Source organism: Schistocerca gregaria, chromosome 5 (assembly GCF_023897955.1).
Source record: "Schistocerca gregaria isolate iqSchGreg1 chromosome 5, iqSchGreg1.2, whole genome shotgun sequence".
Classification (NCBI taxonomy): domain Eukaryota; kingdom Metazoa; phylum Arthropoda; class Insecta; order Orthoptera; family Acrididae; genus Schistocerca; species Schistocerca gregaria.
Window position 1 is genome coordinate 279818586 of NC_064924.1, and position 23560 is coordinate 279842145.

The window sequence follows — 23560 nt, forward strand, 5'->3', positions numbered from 1 at the left end:
TATCATTAATCTGCACATTTCACTATCTGTGCTGGCATAAGCTGTCACCAACACACTAGTTGGCAAAGCCAAATCAATGTGCTGGACTCTGAATTAATGGAATCTTTCCCCTTGGATTACAGAAAAATTGCACAGGCCATGGACATGGGCCCTGATCAGAAGATTTTGTTGCATTACATTTGCACATCTTGGCCTTGTTCATTGAACAGTGTCCAGAATACAGTTGCGTGCCGATATTTTGTACATTGACATAACTTTTCAGTTCAACAGGATGTGATTCTAGTTCAAAATGACAGTGGACAATCACATGTGCTTATTCCCAAAGTGTTGCAAAGGGTATGTTGTGATGGCTCCACCAAGGACATTGGGGAATTGTTTGCACTAAACAGTTAGCATACTGGTACCGTATTTGGTAGGGCATGGATGTCCACATTGAACAGACGACGGCACAGTGTCACACATTTGTGGAAAACCAATCCATCCACAACAAACATTTGCAGCTAGGCCTAAGACTCAGTTACCATGGCAATGAGTGCACATTGACTTTGCAGGACCATTCTGGAATACTCTTTGGCTCATAGTGGTATACTCTTTTAGCAAGTTCCCATTTGCAGTGCCTATGGCTTCTACTACATCACTTAGAACCATTCAAGAGTTGTCTTCCATATTTTGCATAGAAGGTTCTCAAGAGGTACTTGTGCTGGACGATGGACTACAGTTTACTTCATATGACTTTGAACAGTTTTGTGACAGAAATAGCATTTGTCATCTAACAAGGCTCCATTTCACTCCCTGTCCAACACAGAGGCAGAACACTTCGTACACACTTTTAAACAACAGATGGCCAAGCTTCACACCATCCACATATGGCAACAGGCACTGCAACTCTTTCTCACCTCCTATCATCCCCACCAATGAGACGGACCATCACTGGTGGAACTTCTACATGGCCACCACTTTTGGATGCTGCTACACTTGCTACACCCACCGCAGCATCCAGTGCTGCCAATGGCCCTCAAGTATCACTTTGTGCTGTGTGATCTTGTTCTTTTCAGGGTTTATGGCAACTGTGGGCTCTGGGAACAAGTTTTCCAGAGGATGTTCCTCGTGCTTCACAAGCCAGATGGCAGGGTACGTCAACAGTATGCCATCCTCCACAGTAACCTCACAGCTCCCGGCCCATCTCTACATCCAGCATCCTGTCTCCCCCCTCCTGTTGTCATTGACCCTCCCTACATGACAACAACATAGCATTGCGATGGAGGGGGTAGGAATGTGGTGGTATAAGATGTCACCAGCATACTGGTCAGCAGAGATGAAGTGAAGATCAATTAGTAGGTGCTGGATCAAGCGCACCTATCACATAAGAGGGCAGAGACACAGCTGTAAGCAACATGCCAACAATGCCCTCTCAACAGCATGTATTTAGGCCTCCGCCATTGACCAGAAAGCCTCACTGACTCACTCATCCAGTTTGGCATCTGCCATTCACTTGCAGAGCTGGCCCAGTTCATGTCACAAGCTATGACAGTATATAGCAACCAGATTAGTGATTATAGCGGGACTAGCAGTGAGACAAAAGCTTGTAATAGCAAAATTACTGATATTGCCTGCAAGAGGACTATTGCTGATGTGTTTGTACCAGAGCACATGGACTCTATCCAAGATAAATAAAAGTTCATATAAATAAGAACTGTATTAATCCACACGTGCAATCGTGTTGTAGAATGAGGATACCGGTCACTCATAACAACATCCTCTTCCTTGCTTCCTTGTGGTACAAGAATCTACACTAGCCATATGGAATAAATACATAAAATTTTGCCTTAAAGTGTTTTGTTTCTAATGCAAATCTGATTGACTTTTTCCACTGCCATTGAGCGTCACTTGGAAGTGTGATGAGTAGTATTCGTCTGGGTTGATCCTATTAACACACTGCAGAAATAAAAGTTCAAATTTCTACTGAAACACCACAGAAAATGTGTCCAAAGATTCTCAGGAAAGACACTTGGTATATTAATTTGTATGACTGGAAGTCTTATTTCCTTTTATAAATTTAAAATATCATTTCAGAGTGACAGTGTTATAGAAATAGTCTCTGCAGAGAATATTTTCAGATGACACTATCTCACAAAGTATTATACTGGGAAGAAAAAGTCTACTTACCACAGAGTATTATAATCAAGGACACAGCAATAGAAACTCTCACTTTTATGTTTTTGTTTCTGTAGCGACCAATCTGATGATGTATGATGCAACTCTCCACACTAGTTGTCTTATGAAAGCCTTTTTTATCTCCATAAATAGTCCATACTACATCCGTCTGAAACTTTTTGTGCATCCAAGTCATGGATTCCCTCTACAGTTTTTACTTCACACTTCATTAAGTTAGCAAATCAAGTATTCCTTCTTGCTTCAGAATGTGTCCTATCAGCTTATCCCTTCTATTAGTCAAGTTGTGCAGTAAAGATCTTTTCTCCTCAATTTCATTCATTATCTTTTCGTTACGTATCTGATCTATCCATCAAATCCATTTTCTGCATTTGAGGGAAAAAATCCATGCTGAGTTGGTGACAGTGTACAGCAACAAAGCACCACCATCTGAAGCAGTGGTTAGGTAGTGCAGACACTTCCAGTGGGGTCAACCCAGTCTTGATGAAGGACAAAGGGTTGGTTGGTTTGTAGATTAAAGGGAGTAAACTGAATGGTTATCAGCCCCTGGGGAAAATGGGCATGGGGGGGGGGGGGGGTGACAATCTCTCTGTGAAGAATTATGAATCAAAAGAGAAGTCGAGGCCCTGGTGTTCAAAGCCTGTTGCACCTCAGTCAAGGTGATGGGGAATCAAGTGAAAATCAGCTGTAGATCAGTTTTTTGGCATCTTGCATGAATATTGAACCTTCTGAGTTCCATGTGTGCATTTGTGTTGTAGAAAGAGGATACCGGTCACCCATACATAACAACATCCCTTTCAAAAAGCCTGCTGAATGAGGCAGCTGCACATTAATTGCGTCTGTGTCAGGCCAATCCAGATGTTTTGATTAGATGCCTAATCACATAGAGAAGTTCTCAGTGTATCACAAGACCCCGAGACAAATGAGCAAAACAAGCAGTGGTAAGATCCAACCATCATCAGACATGGTAGTGATGATTGCTTTTTGTGACTGACATGGTGTGATGTTAAAAGATTATGCTCATATGGGGCAAATTTTCAAAGGAGCAGATGAGGTTACAAAAAGCTGTCACATCAAAGCACCAAGGGAAGCTCTCCGAGGAAGGTGTTTTTGCTTCACAACTATGTCCCAGATTTTTCAGCACATGACACAGTCACATATGCTGCTTCTTTGGGGTATTAAATTTTGTTTTTCCCTCCTTCCTTGTCCCATATCAGTGCATGGTCAGCATGACTGTTGGATTTGGCACAGTTAATTTAAGGGATAGTCAGAGGCCATTCCTATCACCACTATGTTAGCCCAGGGACAGAATGTGTGTGTTCCAACTGTCTACGAGTAGCATTATTCATGTGAAAGTTTTCTAAATGTTTGTGAATTGCATAACTGAGGCAAGACTTTGGATGCCAACAATTATTCACCTGGTGGGATGTGAATAAGCACCTAAAAACCACATCCAGGTGGGCAGACACATTGATCCTTGTCATAAACCCACTGGGCTGATTCGATCCGGGGCTGGCACACATCCACGTCTCTGAAGTGGCGCTTTAACATGCACGGGTAACCAGGTGGGTTAAAAAATTTTACCTTACCTCTCATTCTCACAATTTCTTGACATAGCTGCCACAAATTTCTTCTTCCTTTCACAGATGAAGAAAGCATTTCCTAAATGATGCTGAGGTGATTTTTGAGGTGCACTTTTCGCAAACAGCAGAAAAGAAGGCACCCACAACCAAAGTCACCACACGTCGTGCAACAATAGAAAACATGTCGCACCGAAGGTTGAATATCAACAGAAGGATGACCAAATTTCAAGGTCACAGCTAGATTTTTTCAGAGTGATAATTAGAGCTTTATGACATCTCACATTTTTGACATTCACGAATTTCTCTTCTTCAGAAAGGCTTATCTTGCAATTGCCAGAATGTAATTTGAATTCCTTCTACTCTTTTCAGTATTTAGCTGCCCATCAAAACAAAAAAATATCTGCAACTTTCAGCATCCTATCTCTTAATCTAATTCATCAGCATCACTTGATTTACTTTGCCCACTATCCATTACTTTTGTTTCACTTTTATTTATGTTCATTATATAACTTCTTTTCGAGACATCATCCACTCAGTTAAGTAATACACAGCAAAGTAAACTGAAGACCTGGCCAGGACGCAAGTACCATCAATGTTTAGACTGAAAAACTGCAAGTGTAGGTATTAACAGTGTACAATCCAATATCATTACAAGTGGAGTGCAGTCACATGCTGCAAGTGTAAGTTTATTCATTAATAAATGAATGACTGAACTGTTCTTCCAAGTCCTTTGTAATTTCTTATGTGATTATAATGTCATTGTCAATGTTGGAGTTTTTGTTTCTTCCCCCTGAATTTCATGTTTTGACTAATAATGACTTTGTCATTATTTCTTACACCAGACTTATTACACTTCAGTACACAGAAAAGAAGTACAGCAAAGCTAAACATTAAAATCTGTGCCATTTCATCTATGTTAAAAATTCTTAAAGACAACACAACACAATTTATTGATTGTACCCAACAAAGAAAAGTCTTAACAGCAATTAGCTTTTTAATTATTGTCTGAAATTCTGAACAGCTTACCAAGAGGTGTGGCTGTTGCCCAGTTTAGAGACCAGAGCTGCTGTACATTTATTCGGAGCAAAGCCAACAGTAGCTCACTGATAAGCCACTGCACATATGCAATAGGCTGCAACACAGAATGAAGTGCTCAGAATAACACATTTTTATAGTCAGAAAGGATTTGTTTTCTAGTCAGTGAGTAAATATACAGAAATTAATGGTTTTGTCATATTTAAAGGTACAGAAACATTCATATTTTTCTTTGTCCATCAATTGTAAGAAAAATTATGTACAAAGGGCATTTCAAAATAAAAGATAAATTTATTTCTCTGACATATAAAATTTGAAAACACATTTCCAATACCTTAATAAAGGCGTCAATAAAAAAATTAAAAGGATGAAGGGTAAAAGGGTAGGAAAAAAGGAAAGAAAAGAAAATGGAAAAAAACTGAGTATTTGCAGCGGCTCATGAATTAATCATCAAACATGATTTTATGGTAGCAAAAAGTACTAATTTGAAGTGATGTATTCACAGATCTCTGTGCAGAGTTCTCTTCACACTCCTGTCAGACGAATGTAGTGTAGCAGTGTGTTTGTGTGCAAAAGATTCATGTTTCAATACAGAACTTGCTTAACTTTCATATCCAAGGGAGAATCATTTTCTTATCAGGAACACTCTCCATTTACCAACCACAAAGTGTATGAGAAATGCACACAGTGTTGTTATTGGTGACCTCCCAATTTTTTATAAATTTTTCAGCAACAAATCCTCAATGGTCCAGTGGTCACCTGAAAGATATGGTGTACAATGAAAATGGTTCAGTCGCACTCTATAGAACACTGTATGTATTACCTGGATGCCTGCTTCACCAAACAGGCAATTTGGATTATCAGACTCAGAAATGCATGTTTAAAAACTTATGCCACAGCATGTATTGTTATATAACAGTCAATGTTATGCTGTATTGTAGAACTCTATACACAAAGTAATTCCAAATTTTTAACTTCTCTCTTCAATCTTTAGACAGCCTTTTAGCTTTGCATTCATATTTCTCAATTTTGAATATTTTCAGTGAATTTTCCTTCCTTTGAAACTTCAATCTAGTAATTGAGTAAACTAATAATGTCTATCAATAATGCATATGTGTGGGGCAGTGCACTGTTCACATAACTTAAATATTACAATTTTCCTCAAAAGATTATAGTTTTATTAAAAAAAACTACATTTACTGCAAAAACAAAGATCTATAGGATTCTTCCATAATACACACACTAATAATTCACCGATACTCCCATAAGCAAATAAAGTGTTTTTATTTTCAGGATTCAAAAACACAATTTGACAACAGTAAGCAAAACAGAAACTGCCAAATACCCAAGAGAAAACATAGCAGGCAAAGCTAGGACAGTAGACCAAAGAACAACATATACACTTTTAATCATTGCCACAAGTTGATGCAATCCACACAGCTAATCACCTATGCCCCCATGCCCTACCCCCCCCACCACTGCCACAGACGAGAGCTCCAAAAATATGTGGATATTTGCACCATATCTGTCAGCCTGGTTTAGTATAAACTGCTGACATCTCTGGTGATTCTTGTGGACTTGTTTACTGAGACTAGGGTGACACAGGTTGAGTGGCTAGACCAAATTCTGGTTTTGTTTAAAGTCAATGACATGGCTTTTCAGGTTTCTTATCACATACGGCATCTGGTGCCAGCAAATATGCCATTTTAACCTGTTCTAGGGATACTGTTACTGGTTTGACATTGCACATTATTAACCACATGCTTATAACCCTGAGTACTCAGAAAGATCCAGAATAAGACAGCATCTATCCTCAGTTACAAACACACACACACACACACACACACACACACACACACACACACACACACACAGAGAGAGAGAGAGAGAGAGAGAGAGAGAGAGAGAGAGAGAGAGAGAGAGAGAAGTGTGGCTTTTATCAGCCTATGCCAGTGCTCCACCATCCCATTAGTTGTGGAATGATATCTGGTCACATGGTGGTGCTGAAACTCATAGAACCTCGAAAGTTTGAGGGGGAACAACGCCGATTCAAATTGATTCCCTCAGAACAGGAAATCCACATCATTCAAAAGATCCTTGCTGTTGTTTCTGCCAAGGTGTCACTGACTGGTATCACCTCAGCTTAACGAGTCTGTCTATCGATAGCCAAAATATAGTGTGTCCCCTGGAGGAACGGTCAATATCAGAATGATATTTCAAAGCAAAAAAGTCTAGGAAACGTGCTCTAAAGTGCATGCCTTACAATCGATGAGCATTTCTTCATCTTTGATAATGCAAAACAAATCTTTTCTACTGCAGGCTCTGTTCTTTCCATGCTTTGGGAGAACACAGTATGGACCAAAACAAGAAAGAAATTGTCTAGTGAACATGGGCTCTAATTTGTGTATGTTAGGAGCTAAGAGCCCTTGTTCAGTAACAGACTGGTGTTTCATAGTAGCGAAGGCCCCAGCACCTTCACAGAGTGCCTATGTGTGTGTGAATGTGTGTGCATTTTCTATTTTGGAAGACGGAATTTTTGTCCAAAAACTTGAGTGGTTAGCAGTCTTCTTCATTGTGCCTGTCTGAGTCAATTGCTGCTCTATGTGGCGAGTGACAATTTATCCTTTACATAATGTTGTTATTCCATCCTGGACTTTCCATTTTTTTTTATTATTGGGCACAGAAGTATCTCTTAAGAGACAGTTGGATTTAGAAATAAATTATAAATGACTGCTGCGCTACTTTCATCTATTCTAGTTGAGAATGTTACTGTGAGTACTGAGGCAAAGCTCGAACATAATTAACTCAAGGCGCCTTCCATCAGAACTATCTGAGACATAACATTCAGTCAATTCTTCTTACTTCTACTAAGTCAACTTTTGTGGCTAGAGGTGCAAGAGAATTTTATGAAATGATAATTTTTCCTGTAAGTGGTTTAACTGGTACTACTGCAGAGACTGACATTCACTGTTTAATACAGAGCACTCAGCTCTTTGGGGTAATGCTTTGGTCATACCAGTAGATGGAACTATTGGTGTATTTGTGAAACTGAGCCCACACCCTGACATTACTTTGAAAAAAATCATCTGCCTCCTCATTTATACTAAATAGCTGCTGTTTATCTCCTTTTTTTAACTCAACATTTCATTGATTACATTTGTATTTCTCAAAGAAAACAGTTTCAAATATGGTATAATTGAAGTAGTTCACACCATACAAATGAGGCACTGAGTCATCAATAGGCATATGTTGCTACCTTTTAGATGATTACTACTTCTAAGCTACACATGCACCTGCATGTCTACACAGTCTCAACCGACTATATTGTGCTGGGACTGCAGCTCGAGTAGGGTGAAGGGGTGTCAGGTGGAGTGTAGGTGGGAGGGTAGAGGAAGGTGGCTGATGGCTGGGAAAACAAGCAGAGATGCACAGGATATGCATGTGGCACCAGTGAACTCATTCGAACTCCAGACAGTTGGGTACAGCACACAACAATGTGGTGAAGTGGGGAGGAATGGGAGGAGAGAACCATGGGAGATGGAGAATGTGGAGAGGCTGGAGGTGGGTGTGATGTGGGGGGTTAATGGGTATCAAGGTCAAATGACCTGGCCTGCAGTGAAGTGCTGGTGCAATGCAGTCAGCTAGATGTGTGTATTTATGAGTATTCTATATCTCTGAAGGAGCATTTATTCATAAATAGCAACATGCTCAGTCCTTTTTATGTGCCTATTGCTGATTCAGCAGCACAGTTACATTGTGAAAAAATAGTTACATTCATCTGTAATAACAGAGGCCTGTTTTCAAAACACCACTGCTTGTCCCCTAACTTATAACAGACATTGCTACTTGCAGTATAGCTGACAGTAAATTTCAATCTTTGATTCTAGATGACCATATAGTCTTTTGCGTTGGTAGGGGTTCCAAATTTCTTAATTTATGTTGCATAGTGACTTATGAATACCTTCACACTTGAGCATGTAATTTCACTGTGAACCTTGGAGGAGGAAAGTGTACATAACAATTCTCTTTTGTGTCCTGTAACTGTGCACATCACACAAATGATCACTGCCAGAAATAAAAACCATTGAGTAACTGATGTGCTGGTAAGAGAGTGCAAGAATGTTGATCTTTAACCACTTCTTACCCACTGTTGGACTATGTCTGACATTATGATTTTCCAGTACAGCTCCAATGTTCCATTAGTGTAAAATAAATAAGAGTTGGGGAGAATGCAGTGAGTAGAAAAATTGGACAGCCAATGGCTGAAGAGTCCTCTACTTTGGGTTATCTATTTTCTATGATATTTTTTCTGCTCTCTTCTGTTGAGCATAGAGCTCATTCACTTTAACTACACTGCTTCAGAATATAGATCAATAAGACAACAGGAAATGAAGCTATTATTCTTGTCTTTTTGTCAGCACAATGACAGATACTGGGGGTAGTTATTATTAAACTGATGGTGTTACAAGTGTTGCAGTGCAAGCAGTACATATCACAGGATGCTGAAACAGCATTTGTATGTTCATTAATCAGTGCACTCACAGAGTATGCTGGAAAAAAATACTAATTCCACTTTGTGTCACGAGGTGACAATATGGTGTTTTAAGCAGTCAGAATATGATGTAGGTGCAGGAAACACATGGTAACAGTGGATCTGGCATGTTTATTAGTATATAGTTATATGTTACAACATGTGTTCAATATGCTCTCCTGACTCAGCAAAATGCTCCATCTCTAACATGGCATGGTTGATAGCTGCTCGAAACATATCCATAGTAATCAGAGCGATATGTCATCATGTGCTAGCCTTCAGATCAGAAAGAGTCCAAATACATCACTGATAAGACACTATCTTTTGGATATCCCCAAAATCAGAAGTGACATGAATTTAGTTACTTTTGAATAGTGTCAAGTCGAAGTTCATTTATCCTACATATTTAAATATTTTTAACGCTTCTTAATTGACAATAGCTGTTTAATAAGCTAAGTTTAGTGTGTGTTTAGTTTTATTTCATGACAATGTTCTTTTAACTAAGAAACTTTACATTTTTTCGACTTGAAACTCATTGGTTAGTAATGACATCATGCCGTCAGAAGTGGGCGGAGCCTCCATTATATATAGTAAGACGTGCACTGGTTTCTCCAGTAGTGATTCTCCAGCAGAAAGAGGTTCCTACTCAATGGCAATTCATCGTTTTATAGCTTTATAACTTAATGTATTTTCTTTAATGTATGTAGCCCTCTAATTAAAGCTTTGTATATGACTTGTAGGTCTGAAGATGACCACAGTAGTGATTGAAACCGGTCACCTTAATAAATAAATCGTGATCAAGACTGTTTCTAATAGTAAATACATGAATTTTTGGTCAGGGGATCTGCAAGGCAACATGTCTTTAAATTGCCTAGAGATGATGCAGTCATTACCATAGGTTTCTCTAAGCAAATCTTTCACCAGGCAAGCAACATGCGGTGTTACACCATCTACCATGAAAGTACTAGTATGGGCACAGCTGGATTCTTGCAAAGCTGGAATCATGTATTCCGCAAGAAGGTCCTTGTAATGTGCATATGTCATGGTACACCTTCCTTGATGAAAAACAGACTGAGAATGAAGGAGTTTGTGAAACCACATCACACAGTCACATAAGGTGAGTTGAGTGGATGTTCCTACACAACAAGCAGTGGAATAGAACCCCATATGTGACAGATCTGCACATTTACAGTACTGTGTAGAGTAAAAACTGCCTCACTCTGTCCGAAGAGTATTCCCTGCCATGTCATCCATATCAGTGTGTAAAAAAAAATGAAGGACAAAGTCATGGCATTGTAGCCTATCTTGGGGCTTTATTTGGTGCACACTTTATATCTTGTAGTGATACCAGTGAAAAATGCATCAAAATTCCTTTCAACTGGTAGACATAATTCTCACAATACAGCTTGAGCACTGGCTGCAGAATTCGTGACATGGTCAGCTATAGCTATAGCAACTTCAACAACTGCCATGGGAATGGACCACCTCCCCCTCCTAGCTGCACCACCTAATTCACCTGGTTCTTCGGGTTTCTTGATCATATTCTTTAGCCCATTTATTGGCAGGCAGGCTCTATGCAGCCATTTATCCAGGCGATAATGCCGCAATGTAGCACTTCTATTGCTGCCATTCTCATAAAACAATTTTACCACCAGTGCATGGTCTTTCTTCTCAATAGCCATTGCTTTTCATACAGAAAACTTCAATCTTCTTAACCTCTTACACCAACATTCCCTTCAGAAAAAAAGCAACATGTCCAGCCATGTAACAAACAGCATTACTGATATCATAACAGGAAATACTTCACATTCTGACTGCCTACAGTACTATATTTTCACCTGTTGGCAGAAAGTAGAACTATTAATTTTTCCAGCATATTCCATGTCTGCAATGATTAATGAAGATACTATGTTTTCTGCATTCTGTGATGTATACAATCAACAATGCAGCTCTCCGAACACAGCCAGTTTCATTATAACCACTCGGTTCTTCTAAAAGCAAAACATACTGAACTGAGCTTCTTTAGAAGATTATCTATATATTGACTCCAATTTAAGTTGCAGTGCAAATATCCTAAGGAATGTGTGCCTGTCTGCTGTTAAATGATTCTCTTATGTCATCAGTATCTATCCATCCTTCTACATAGTTAGGTCTACAATTCAGAGTCCATTTATTTAGGATCGTAAATAGACTATTCTTGAAATTAGTACTACAATTCATACTCACTGTCCAGAGTCCACCAGCAGCACTACTGTCTGGGACCATGGTGAAGCACAGTGATTGATAATCATAGATTGGAATTTCTCTGAAAATGCCTAGCTCCACCATTTCTTTCATCACAGCACCCTCCACTTCACCAAAAAATTGGCCAGTGTGTTCCAGCGTCTCTGAGATCACTATATAGCCATTGCTATCAAGTAAGTAGCAGTCCAGTCCTTCATGTGCACAAGTTTCATTGTAGTGGTGTGTACCCTGAAAGCATTACAATAAATCTCTTTATATTAACACAAATTTCATCAAAATATTAATTTTTGATAATTAATTACAAAAACACCAACATGTAGAAACAAAACTGACGGATAAGATGAACAGAAATGTAAACTGGCAAAACTTTCCTACGAGGTTGTGGGTGGGGAGGGAGGGAGGGAGGGGGAGAGGAGAGAGAGAGAGAGAGAGAGAGAGAGAGAGAGAGAGAGAGAGAGAGTTTGTAGCTAGGAACTTAAAAGCCATGGATAATCTCATTTTTGCCATAGATTCTGAAAAAAGGTACAGACAGAGGATCACCTTCTCCCATTTTGCTGTTGTAGTTGGAGTCACGAATGATGGGAGTCAAGTTTAGGCTTGTTCTGCCCATCTACGTCACACATTCTCTGACAGCCAATGAGCATTTAGAAGTGTTCTGAGTAGTCTGGTGTGAATGCCTTAGCTAATGCATGCATTAAACATGATAGTAGCAAGTTGTCTAGTGAATTTCTATTCCATTTGTTGCAAGTTGTCATCACTGATTGTCGTGGTAATTGATAAATTCTGCATAAGCTAGTGAGAGATGTAATTTGCAGGATACACGCTCTCTTCAAGCGGAAAACACGCGCATATGCATACCGCAATTGTCTCTTGTAATCGCCAACAATGCAATCTCCATCTGTGCCTTGACATGCATGAACTACTATTTTTCATGAATCAGACTATAATAATTTCATTATCCTTTCATCCTTTCACCCAGGGAGTACGTAATGGATATCCCTACCAGTAATAGGCACAGTAATTCAGTTTCAGAGCTACTGTATCACTGGCCTTATGGAATATTCTGTGTACTAGCACTTGCCTCCCAACACTAATTGTTGAGCGTCACTACAATGAGTTCATCTTATTTTGTTAAGACTCAAAGGGAGAATAGTGGGGAATCATGTTGGACAGTTTGGCCTTCATGTGCACCATGTTAAAGCATGTAATAATTAGTAATTGTTTCAACTAAATTTTTCAACTAGTGTGGAAGTGTCACTGTGACAAGTATTCAAGGAAGTAATATTTCATTAAGTTTTGCAATAATTCATTTTCTTTCTTTTTAAACAGAAAAATGTACAGTAACATTACAATCCTGTGTGTGTGAAGCTACTGCACTAATACTAAGAAATCTACCTGTATTATCATATGTCGGATTTACGCAAGAAGAACCTAAACGTTATTCTGTAAAACTGTGATATGTGAAAAATAAGTGAACATGAATTTTTAGTCACACAAATGGTCTGTGGGGATGGCATAATGTAAGTGATAAGTGCCCATAAGACTACTCTGATAAGATCAGAGATTTTTGTGCCACCATTTAATCTGATGTAACACCCCATACATTTGTACAATCAGCATAATTTTTTGAGTGAACTTTTTTCTATCTCTTAACTATGTAAATTATTAAAGGGGTAGTTTTACTCAAGTACAACAGACAACTTTTCCTTTAATATCAGCTTAATATTTGCATAAATCCATAACAGTTACACCTAATGGTGATTGTCAAGCTCATAACCATGTGAAAGAGTAGAAGTATTGGTGAGTAGTACCCAGGGAAGTGTGTTAGGTCACCTACAGCTCAGGTCGTATATTAATGACCTTGCAGACAATAGGAACCTAAGACCTTTTGCATATGATGTAGTTGTCAACAGTTAAGTACTATGTGAAAAAAGGTGCACAAATATCCAATCTGATCCTCATATGATTTGAAAGTGGTGTAATGATTAGTACCTTGCTTCAGTGTTCATAAATGTAAAACTGTGCACTTAACAAAAATAAATAAATAAAAATAAAACCACTAATATGTAAAATAAAGGGAAGGCCACCACTCATGTGTAACTGACTGATGTTTGCACATTGAAACACACAACAGAAAACAGTATTTGCACTAGGCTTGGAGCTCTTGGTTCTTTATCTTGCAAAAGTACACCCATTCACACACACACAACTACAGAGACACCCAATCACACACACCTGTGGGTATCATGAGACTGAATGTTGATTATCTTTTGTTGAGAGCAGTTGTCTGTGTAGATGGAGGTGGGGAGGGGTAGCACGATAGTGTGGGGCAGCTCATTCGACAGGTGACTCAGCAGCTGCACAACATGAAAGTCACTGAGAGGGTTGACCCTAAAACAGGCAGAGAGAGAAAAGAGGGAGGAAGGGAGGAAAGGAAAGTAGGGTGGAAACGAAGGGGAAGACAAAAAGAAAAGAGAGAAGGGTGATGCATGGAGGGGGGGGGGGGGGGGGTGAGTGTATGGTAGGGGAAGGAAAAGAGAGGTGAGGACAGGAGAGAGAAGAGAGAAGGTCAAAGATAGTGTGAGATAGTGGAATACAAGTTAGCAGAGGTTTAGGCCAGGAGGATGGAGAGAGCACAAGATATGCTGGAGAGAGAGAGAATTCACATTTCCATAGTTCAGAGGAACTAGTGCTGGAAGGGAATATCTTAATGGCTACATAATAAAGCAGCTGTTGAAGCCATTAGTGTTGTGATGTGCAGCATGTTCGGGAATTGGATGGTCAAGTTTTCAGTTTGCTACAGTTTGGCAATGGCCACCATGTGAGTAGGCAGTTGGTTACTTGTCGTTCCCACCTAGAATGCTGCATAGTAATTGCAGCATAGCTGATATATACTGATCAGCCAAAACTTTATGACCACCTACCTAACTGACAGCATGTCCACCTCTGGCATGGTCAGCAGTGGTGACATGTCATAACACGGAGGCAATGACGCCTTGGTAGGTCACTGTAGCAAGCTGGCACTACAACTGTATACGGAGGGGTCCGATGAGCTCTGATGCGTTCAATCGGGTTCAGATGTCATGAGCTGGTGGGCCACCACAATAATTCAAACTCGCCACTGTGTTCCTTGAACCAATCCATTACACTCCTGGCCTTGTGACATGGTGTATTATCTTGGTAAAAAATGCCACTGCCATCAGAAACAAAGCAAGTTTACTGTAACTCTCGTAACTTCCTAGTGAGATTGTAACCCAGAAATTTTGACACAATTCAGAACTTTAGTCTCCAAGCCTACTTATCTACAAGGTCAGCAGTCAAACCATGGAGCATCCATTACACTCCTGGCCTTGTGACATGGTGTATTATCTTGGTAAAAAATGCCACTGCCATCAGAAACATGATCATATTGAAGAGGTGTATGTGGTCTGCAACCAGTGAATGATACTCTTTGGTTGTCATAGTGCCTTGCATGATCTCCACTGGACCCATAGATGCCAATGTGCATGTTCCACACAACATAATGGAACTGTCACCAGCTTGTCTTCATTCCGCAGTACAAGTGTCAAGGAGCTGTTTACCCTGGAAGATGACGGATTTGCACCCTCCATTGGCATGACAAAGAAAGTATCAGCATTCATCAGCCCATGCAACATACTGCCACAGTGCCAATGTCCAGTGCTGATGGTCACGTGTCCAATTCAGTCACAGTTGCCAATACTGTGGTATTAATATTGGTATGTACATGGATCACTGGCTGTGGATGCCCACCATTCGGAGTGTTTGGTGCACTGTGTGTTCAGAGACACTTTGATCTTGCCGAGCCTCTGGGCCATCACAATCTGCCCTCGGTAAAATTCGGACAGATCATGCACCTTCCCAATTCTTCCCATGGACAGCACACTCACAGATACTAAATGCACCATGTGTGTGTGTGTGTCTGACTAGCAGTGATTCCTCACCAGGTGATGCTGTTATTACAGGGCTGGCCAGAAATTCTGCACATGTGCAATGCTCCTGCACATGTGAAACTTCCAGGTCACAGCATGCATGCCATCTGTCAGTGTTCATGTTTCTATGCACAGATGTCACTCTATCCACTTGCTGGGATACTCTGTACCAGTGCATTCTAGTGATCCTTCCACAGCGTGCAAGCCAACCATGGGAAGGTATTTTGCGTATTAAACACTTAAAATACTGTCACAGTCTACTCATTGAGACGTCTACTTTTATGTTAACAGTTTAACCCAGTAAGACAAGTAATACAGTTAACAACCGTGGGCTTTTATTAAGGCAAACTGATGGCACGTAAATACGCGTAACGTTTTTGATCTAGTATTTAAGAAAGAGAGCACTTAGCGACTTCCAACAAACCTTATTCATGATTTCAAATAACATTAAACTAATGCAGAGTTTCCTATAACTAATTCTCGGTGCCCTCAGTTACACCCACATAATTTCTGTCTCACTGACCTCTGAACAGAATGATAACTGCAGACCTCTTGATGATCACCTGTTATTTAAAAACCATCTGAAATCTGCACAATAACTGACAATTAGATGAATGTTATGTTTTATTGACTTCAGCTGGGCGTAGCCCTTCACACATTAGAAAAAACCTAAAAATAAGTATACATTGGAACAATTGGTTTAATGACCAATTTTCCTGATAATAATGTAACAGGGACCAGAATGAAGTCTAACACTTTCACTGACCAGTCCAAGAGTCGGGAAATTTGCAGTGTTTTCTGTCAATAGCTGGTTCTCCCAAAGTGCTTTTTCCAACATGTCAGATATTAAATTATTTTCACCTTGCAGACTGACGTTCAGGCAGTTCATGTGAGACGTAATGTCCATGAGAAATGCAAGGTCTGGTATCCAACAATGGTCTTCAAACATAGGTTCACTTTTTCCATTCTCATGTAAGCATGTTACTATGACCAAATGCAAATCAAAAAATATTTTCAGCATTTTACCTCGACTGAGCCAGCATTCTTCAGTTTAGTAAGGTACGTGCCATACTCTGCTCCTAATTCCTCCAAGAACCGCCGAAACTGGTGATGCGTAAGCCCATGTGTCTTCAGACAGTTTACAGTACGCACAACAATTTGCATGACGTTTGCTATGTTAATGATTTTGCACAAAGCACCTCTCGATGCAGAATGCAGTGAATTCCATACAACGTCTGGTCTGTGCGCCCTAGCTTTTTGCGTTTCCGTGCTATGAGTCCTTTCTGATGGCCTTGCATTGATGGTGCTCCATCTGTACTCACTGAAACTAAATGATTCCAGTCCATACCGACACCATCAATCGCTTGCTCAACAGCATGGAGTAAGTCCACACCTGTAGTAGTCCCTTTCAAAGGTATTAAGTCCAAAACCTCTTCTGTTACACAACCTGCGCTGTATCTGTAAGATCTGTTGCTTCATCGATCGCAACAGAGAAAGCAACCAAGTCTTTAGCCTTATTTGTCAGCTGCCTGTGCACATCGCCGGCCATAGCACTGATACATCTTGTCATTGTTTGTTTGGATAGACTGATTTCTTGCAACCTGCTAATGTTTGTGGGACACACAAGTTCTGCAGCATCAATCAGGCACCCTTTCACACACTCCCCTTTGGAAAAGGATTTCCCAGATTGTGCAATTCTTAAGGCGATTTTAAAACTTGCTCTCAGTGAAGATTTAGTGTGGTTGTCATTCTGGAAAATTGAAAACAGTACATTGTACAGTGTACAGTGAAAGAGACATAAATGTAACACAAAAAACTAAGAGTTCAAGAAGTATCAGTTACTTTAACATACAGTAAAATCCATTTTCTTAAGTGGTCAACATGACAAGAATGTATGTTTATTATCAGTAGTAATAGAAGGAAATTACTCAAACTGGACGGTAAATGACTATTCATCGTCTTTTTTATAATCAAATAAATAAGAACTATCATATTCAAGAAAAACCATATGTTACTCAGGAGTAATCACACGGATAACATATGTTAACAAAAAGAAACCCAAACAAATTTTTAAAGTAATTTAGAGGTGAAGAACACATAATCAACCAGTAAATCAAGCCTCAGAACATGCCACACAAATCATACCCCATATGCAGCATAAAGGTGCAACAAACAAAGAAATCTTATTATCCAACCAGTAGCATCCTGTAGGCACCACATATCTACATCTACATCTACATCTACATCCATACTCCACAAGCCACCCAACGGTGTGTGGTGGAGGGCACTTTACGTGCCACTGTCATTATCTCCCTTTTCTGTTCCAGTCGCGTATGGTTCGCGGGAAGAACGACTGTCTGAAAGCCTCCGTGCGTGCTCGAATCTCTCTAATTTTACATTCGTGATCTCCACGGGAGGTATCTTTCTATGTATTCGCAATACATTACATTTGTCTATGTTAAGGGTCAGATGCCACTCCCTACACCAAGTGCCTATCCGCTGCAGATCTTCCTGTATCTCGCTACAATTTTCTAATGCTGCAACTTCTCTGTATACTACAGCATCATCAGCGAAAAGCCGCATGGAACTTCCGACACCATCTACTAGGTGATTTATATATATTGTGGAAAGCAATGGTCCCATAACACTCCCCTGTGGCACGGCAGAGGTTACTTTAACGTCTGTAGACGTCTCTCCATTGATAACAACATGCTGTGTTCTGTTTGCTAAAAACTCTTCAATCCAGCCACACAACTGGTCTGATATTCCGTAGAATCTTACTTTGTTTATCAGGCGACAGTGCGGAACTGTATCGAACACCTTCCGGAAGTCTAGGAAAATAGCATCTACCTGGGAGCCTGTATCTAATAATTTCTGGGTCTCATGAACAAAGAAAGCGATTTGGGTCTCACATGATCGCTGTTTCCGGAATCCATGTTGATTCCTACAGAGTAGATTCTGGGTTTCCAAAAACGACGTGATACTCGAGCAAAAAACATGTTCTAAAATTCTACAACAGATCGACGTCAGAGATATAGGTCTATAGTTTTGCACATCTGCTCGACGACCCTTTTTGAAGACTGGGACTACCTGTGCTCTTTTCCGATCATTTGGAACTTTCCATTCCTCTAGAGACTTGCGGTACACGGCTGTTAGAAGGGGAGCAAGTTCTTTTGCGTACTCTGTGTAGAATCAAATTGGTATTCCATCAGGTCCAGTGGACTTTCCTCTGTTGAGTGATTTCAGTTGCTTTTCTATTCCTTGGACACTTATTTCGATGTCAGCCATTTGTTCGTTTGTGCTAGGATTTAGAGAAGGAACTGCAGTGCTGTCTTCCTCTGTGAAACAGCTTTGGAAAAAGGTGTTGAGTATTTCAGCTTTACGCGTGTCATCCTCCGTTTCAAAGCCATCATCATCCCGGAGTGTCTGGATATGCTGTTTCGAGCCACTTATGGTGGTGCATCCTGAAATCAAAAGTTGTATTTCTCAGAGTATCAGCTATGGCACGTAATACTGATAGGAGTGCCTGACAAACCAACGATAATTGCAAGAACTGAACTACATTCTGTAAAACATGCAATGTATTTTTATGAAATGTGGAAGGGAGATGGAAGGGGTAAAGGAGCGGGGGAAAGTACGAGTTGTGGGCAGTAGTAAGACAGATCAAAAAAGCTGGAAACTGAACTCGGCACATGATCATGAACCTGGTGAGCAAAATATCACTATGAGATTATTAGAAAATGAGTGGAAGGGGGAGGGTGGAAGTGGGGGGTAGGGACTTTGTGGTTGTTACGTAAGTCTTGAAATGATATGTTCTGTATTTTTGGCATATGCTTAAAAAAATTGTAATACCTGTATTATACATGAGTATGAATTTGGTTTTCTGCCCTGTAGGATGATTTGAAAATGTGTCTCACCCTGAAACAAGTCATCCATTGAACAAAAAACTTTGCAACTCAGGACTGGTTTTTCATTGTAATGATTACCAGAAGTTGCTGACCCACAGCTACTCCAGCATGCTGGAAGTTTGTATATATACTGCACTCTTGTAATCCTCCTGGGATAAACCTCTGCTAACCTGTTTCACGATGCCTCACCTTACCTCTCCCCTCCTCTCTTCTGTCCACACCATTCCTCTGTCCAGATCATGTACTGCTTTACCTCCTGAACTCATGTCATCTTGTTGTGCAGCTTCTGAGTCATCAGTCAAAAGATCTGCCTCATACAATCCCACTAAGCCCTCCTCACCCCATAAATCCTTCCCTAGTCCTTCCCCACCCCCATCTACTCAGGCAACTGCTCTCAATAATCAGTAGTCAGTCTCAGCACTAGTGTATTCATTTAGGTATTTGGGTACCTGTGTGGCTATGTGCATGAATGTGCTTGCTACAGACAAAGCCAGAGCTCAAAAGTTAGTGTGAATATTGTTTTCTGTTGTGTGGTGCCACACATCAGTCAGCTATAGGTGACAGGGTTGCTTTTCCTTTATTTTACACCTCTTATTGCTACCATTTCAATCAGTCACAATCAGGAAGTCAACTCCTGCAAATATCTGGGAGTAACAATTTGTGAGGATGTGAGGATGAATGATCACACAACCTCAGTCACAGGTAAAGGAAGTGGTAGATTTTGGTTCACTGATAGAATACTGAGAAAATATAATAAGCATACAGACACGACTGTTTACAAAACTTCCACGAAACCCATCCTAAATATTGCTCAAGTGCCAAACTCTTATAACACAAGATATACAAAGAAGTGTAGCACCCTGAGGCACAAATGGTCACAGGTTTGTTGAACCTATGGAGAGCACCACAGAAATGCTGAAAAATGTGAATTGGCAGCCGCTTCAAGATGCGCACTGACAGTCCAGAGAAATCCTACTTACAGTGTTCCAAAAACACAGTTAGGTGAGGATCTTAGAAGTATACCACAGCTCCCAATGTATCGCTGCTGTAGGGACTGCAAAGACAAGACTAGACTAACTGCAGTGGGTACAGAGGCATTGAAACATTCTTCCCACACTTTATGCATTAACAGAACAGGAAAAAAACCTATTAGTGGTACTATGAGAAATACTCTCTCCCATGTACTTAATAGTGGTTTGCATTGTATGGATGTAGATGTAGATTTAAATACCCATTTTCTAATTTATGTAATACATTGTTCAACTCACTAAAGAAAGAGGGACTGGTGGCCGATTAAAGGAACACACTATGTGATGAAAAAGAACAGCTTGTAACATTGATGTTTCTCACACTAACATTAAGTTCATACAGCTTGTGTTTTGATCAGAATGATAAGATCTAGATTAAGCATCTGCTGAATACATAAATCTTGCATAAATCAGTTTTGAAGTTAAGATTATGACACGAGTGGAATTGATGACCCCACTCACTTGTATTAAAAGCTAAATTGCAGATGATTAAGTCACTGAGCTGGAAACAGTATAAGAGGAGACTTAAGTTCGGCTGGACAGGGCTAAAAGTGTAAATGCAAATGAATCACAGTGAAATTTCATTTTATTTGTTTCTTCATAATTCATGGTTGCTTAAGAAATTATAAGTATATACAGCTGATGTCCAAATAATATGAAAATATTATTACAGCCCTTCATAACAGCAGTGAGATTTATACTTACAAATGAGAAGATATGGTTGTTTCATTTACTTTGAATGATGTATGAACATTAAGAAGTGTTAGTCTAAGATACTTTATGTAAGTGACATCTAAAATTGAGTAAATTTGAATGTTAGTAATAGGTGTACCTCTAGACTCCAGTGCACATCAAGGAGCTTAGAATTAAATCTGTGTAAAAATTTTGGACTAACTGAATGTCAACCTGTTGAAAAGTGTGTACCATGGTAGCAAGGGAAAAGGACAAATTATGACTGACCTGCACTGAAAAGAGTAATTTTAAAGTACACAAGATAAAAAAATCCCACTTAACTTGCTGCATCAAACTCAAATAAAATCCCAAGCTTTTGATGTTAACTGCCATTATTGTTGTCCGTGACAAAGTTCGACTGTTGTTAACCTGACAAGGCTCTTATTTTTATGCCCAGAGGGCAGATTTTGATTTTCTAGATTACGTTTCAGAGACACATACTGTGGTGGAACCCTCTACAACCACGAGATTATGTTTGTTTATGCTCACTTTCCAGTGTCACTTGGAGCATCACCACTTACATCACACAGTAAACTATGGGAAGTCTGCCTGTTTTCTCTTTCTTTATCAAGTGCATGCATTGATGCATTGCAAACCGCAGAGCTGGTGTGTGTGTGTGTGTGTGTGTGTGTGTGTGTGTGTGTGTGTGTGTGTGTGTGTGTGTGTGTGTGTGTGTTAAAATTATTATTACGCAGTCTAATTTGCAGTGCTTTCCGAATCAGAAAGTACCAATAGCTCAATGCATGGACTAGAATTCTCATATGTTCAAATACTATTGTGCATTTGTTAAACAAACTGTGCTCAGCCACCACTGATTTCAGAATTCCTGTACTTAAGGTGATTTCGATATTCAACACAGTGCTTGGCAATAGTCCATATTGACTGCCCCATGTAATCACTGCCACACTCACAAGTAGTATTATAAATTTCTGGTATTGTCAGGCTGAGGCAAGTCACATTATTTCTTTAATTTTTCGGGGTTGCCGGAAGACTCGTCTGAATCTTTGCCTGTTCAAGAATCTACCTATCTCACTAGTCATTGACCCAGTAACACAGATGAAATACTCCTAAAAATCCATTGTCAGATGATTCAGTCAGGAGCTGAGATGGTCCTTGTCCAAAATAATCCTGGCTCTGTGTATTAGCATGTTCAGCATAGCTCTCTTCTGAGCTTTGTGATAAAATCTAGTCTGTTGAAATATAGGTCTAGATGCAGCAATTTTAAATACACAGGATGACCATGTCACCCATCTGCTTCCCATTTGATTAACACACCTAAGAGAGGCAAAACCTCATCCTCCTCTACTTCCACTGTAACTCTTAAGTTTGGCTGTAGCTTGAGCATATGGTCAATGTACTTCTGCAGCACCTCACTGACATTAAATAACTGTAGCAAGGTGTTGTGGACGATTTCAGAATGAGAGTACCAGGGATTTGTAATACTCCTTGCAGGTTCAGCAGCAGTTACATGAGGAAACTATATGGACAATTTGCCAACCACTGTGTTGAACATCATCACAGCCTTAAATACAATATTTAGAGAATACTGTTCAACAAAGCCAAGATTATATTTGAACATATGACAATTCTGGCCCACACATTTAAGTCCTGGAACTCTGTATAGAGAGGCAGTGAAAATTAAACTAGGTGATAATAAATTTAATATGAACACTATGAACTTGGAACAGAAAAGGAAAGAGAACAGAGGCTGACTTCTAATAGTCTACCACCTGATTTAAATGGTGGCACTACAAGAGAAGCTGGACAGCAAGCAAAAACATAATATATGGGTGTAGAGGACACCACTGCAGTATGTGCCTTCTCTGTGGCAAAATCTAGGCAGTTAGATATCTCCCTATGGACATAAAAGTGGGAGCCTTGCCAGGTTCCTACAGTCAGACTTATCTGTTGACAGTGATGATGGAGGCAATTATTGAAAGATTGGTTTTTTTTTCTAAATTAACTGAAGACTTTTTATCCAATAACTCCATTGAGAAAGATTTAATAGCAAAGAATACACAAATATTGTCAAAATGAAAAGAGGGTGCATGCGCTGAAACTGATACAAAGATCTAATTAGTGCACTAATAAGTCAGCATTGTGAGGCATCTCCCAGTACAAATGATGCCGCAGTCATGTGCAGAACATGTGTCTTTTATATGTAATGAGGTGACTCATTGGACAAGCAAATCATGTGTCATGTCACTTGATGATTGGCATAGAGTGTACTTCAGATACAAAGGCCTTTGTTATGGATTTTAAGTATTTACCTGTATTTAACATTGTTCACATCCCAAACAAAACTGAACTAATATTTGTCAATGTTGTAGAGGAGAAACACCAATACAATGACTAGATTTTATGGACACACTTAAGT

At 39.7% G+C, this 23560-nt stretch overlaps 1 protein-coding gene across 4 annotated transcripts in view; it reads right to left on the reverse strand.

Annotated features, from left to right (window-relative positions):
* LOC126273152 (voltage-dependent calcium channel subunit alpha-2/delta-3-like) overlaps positions 1 to 23560 on the reverse strand; it is a 332649-nt gene that overhangs the window by 29046 nt on the left and 280043 nt on the right. For all 4 annotated transcript variants that reach the window (XM_049976609.1, XM_049976607.1, XM_049976608.1 and 1 more), the window contains 2 exons: positions 11548 to 11793; positions 4782 to 4887 (listed from right to left, as the gene is read on the reverse strand). In XM_049976609.1, coding sequence (XP_049832566.1) covers positions 4782 to 4887; positions 11548 to 11793 — 352 coding nt within the window. The remainder of the gene's footprint in view (positions 1 to 4781; positions 4888 to 11547; positions 11794 to 23560) is intronic.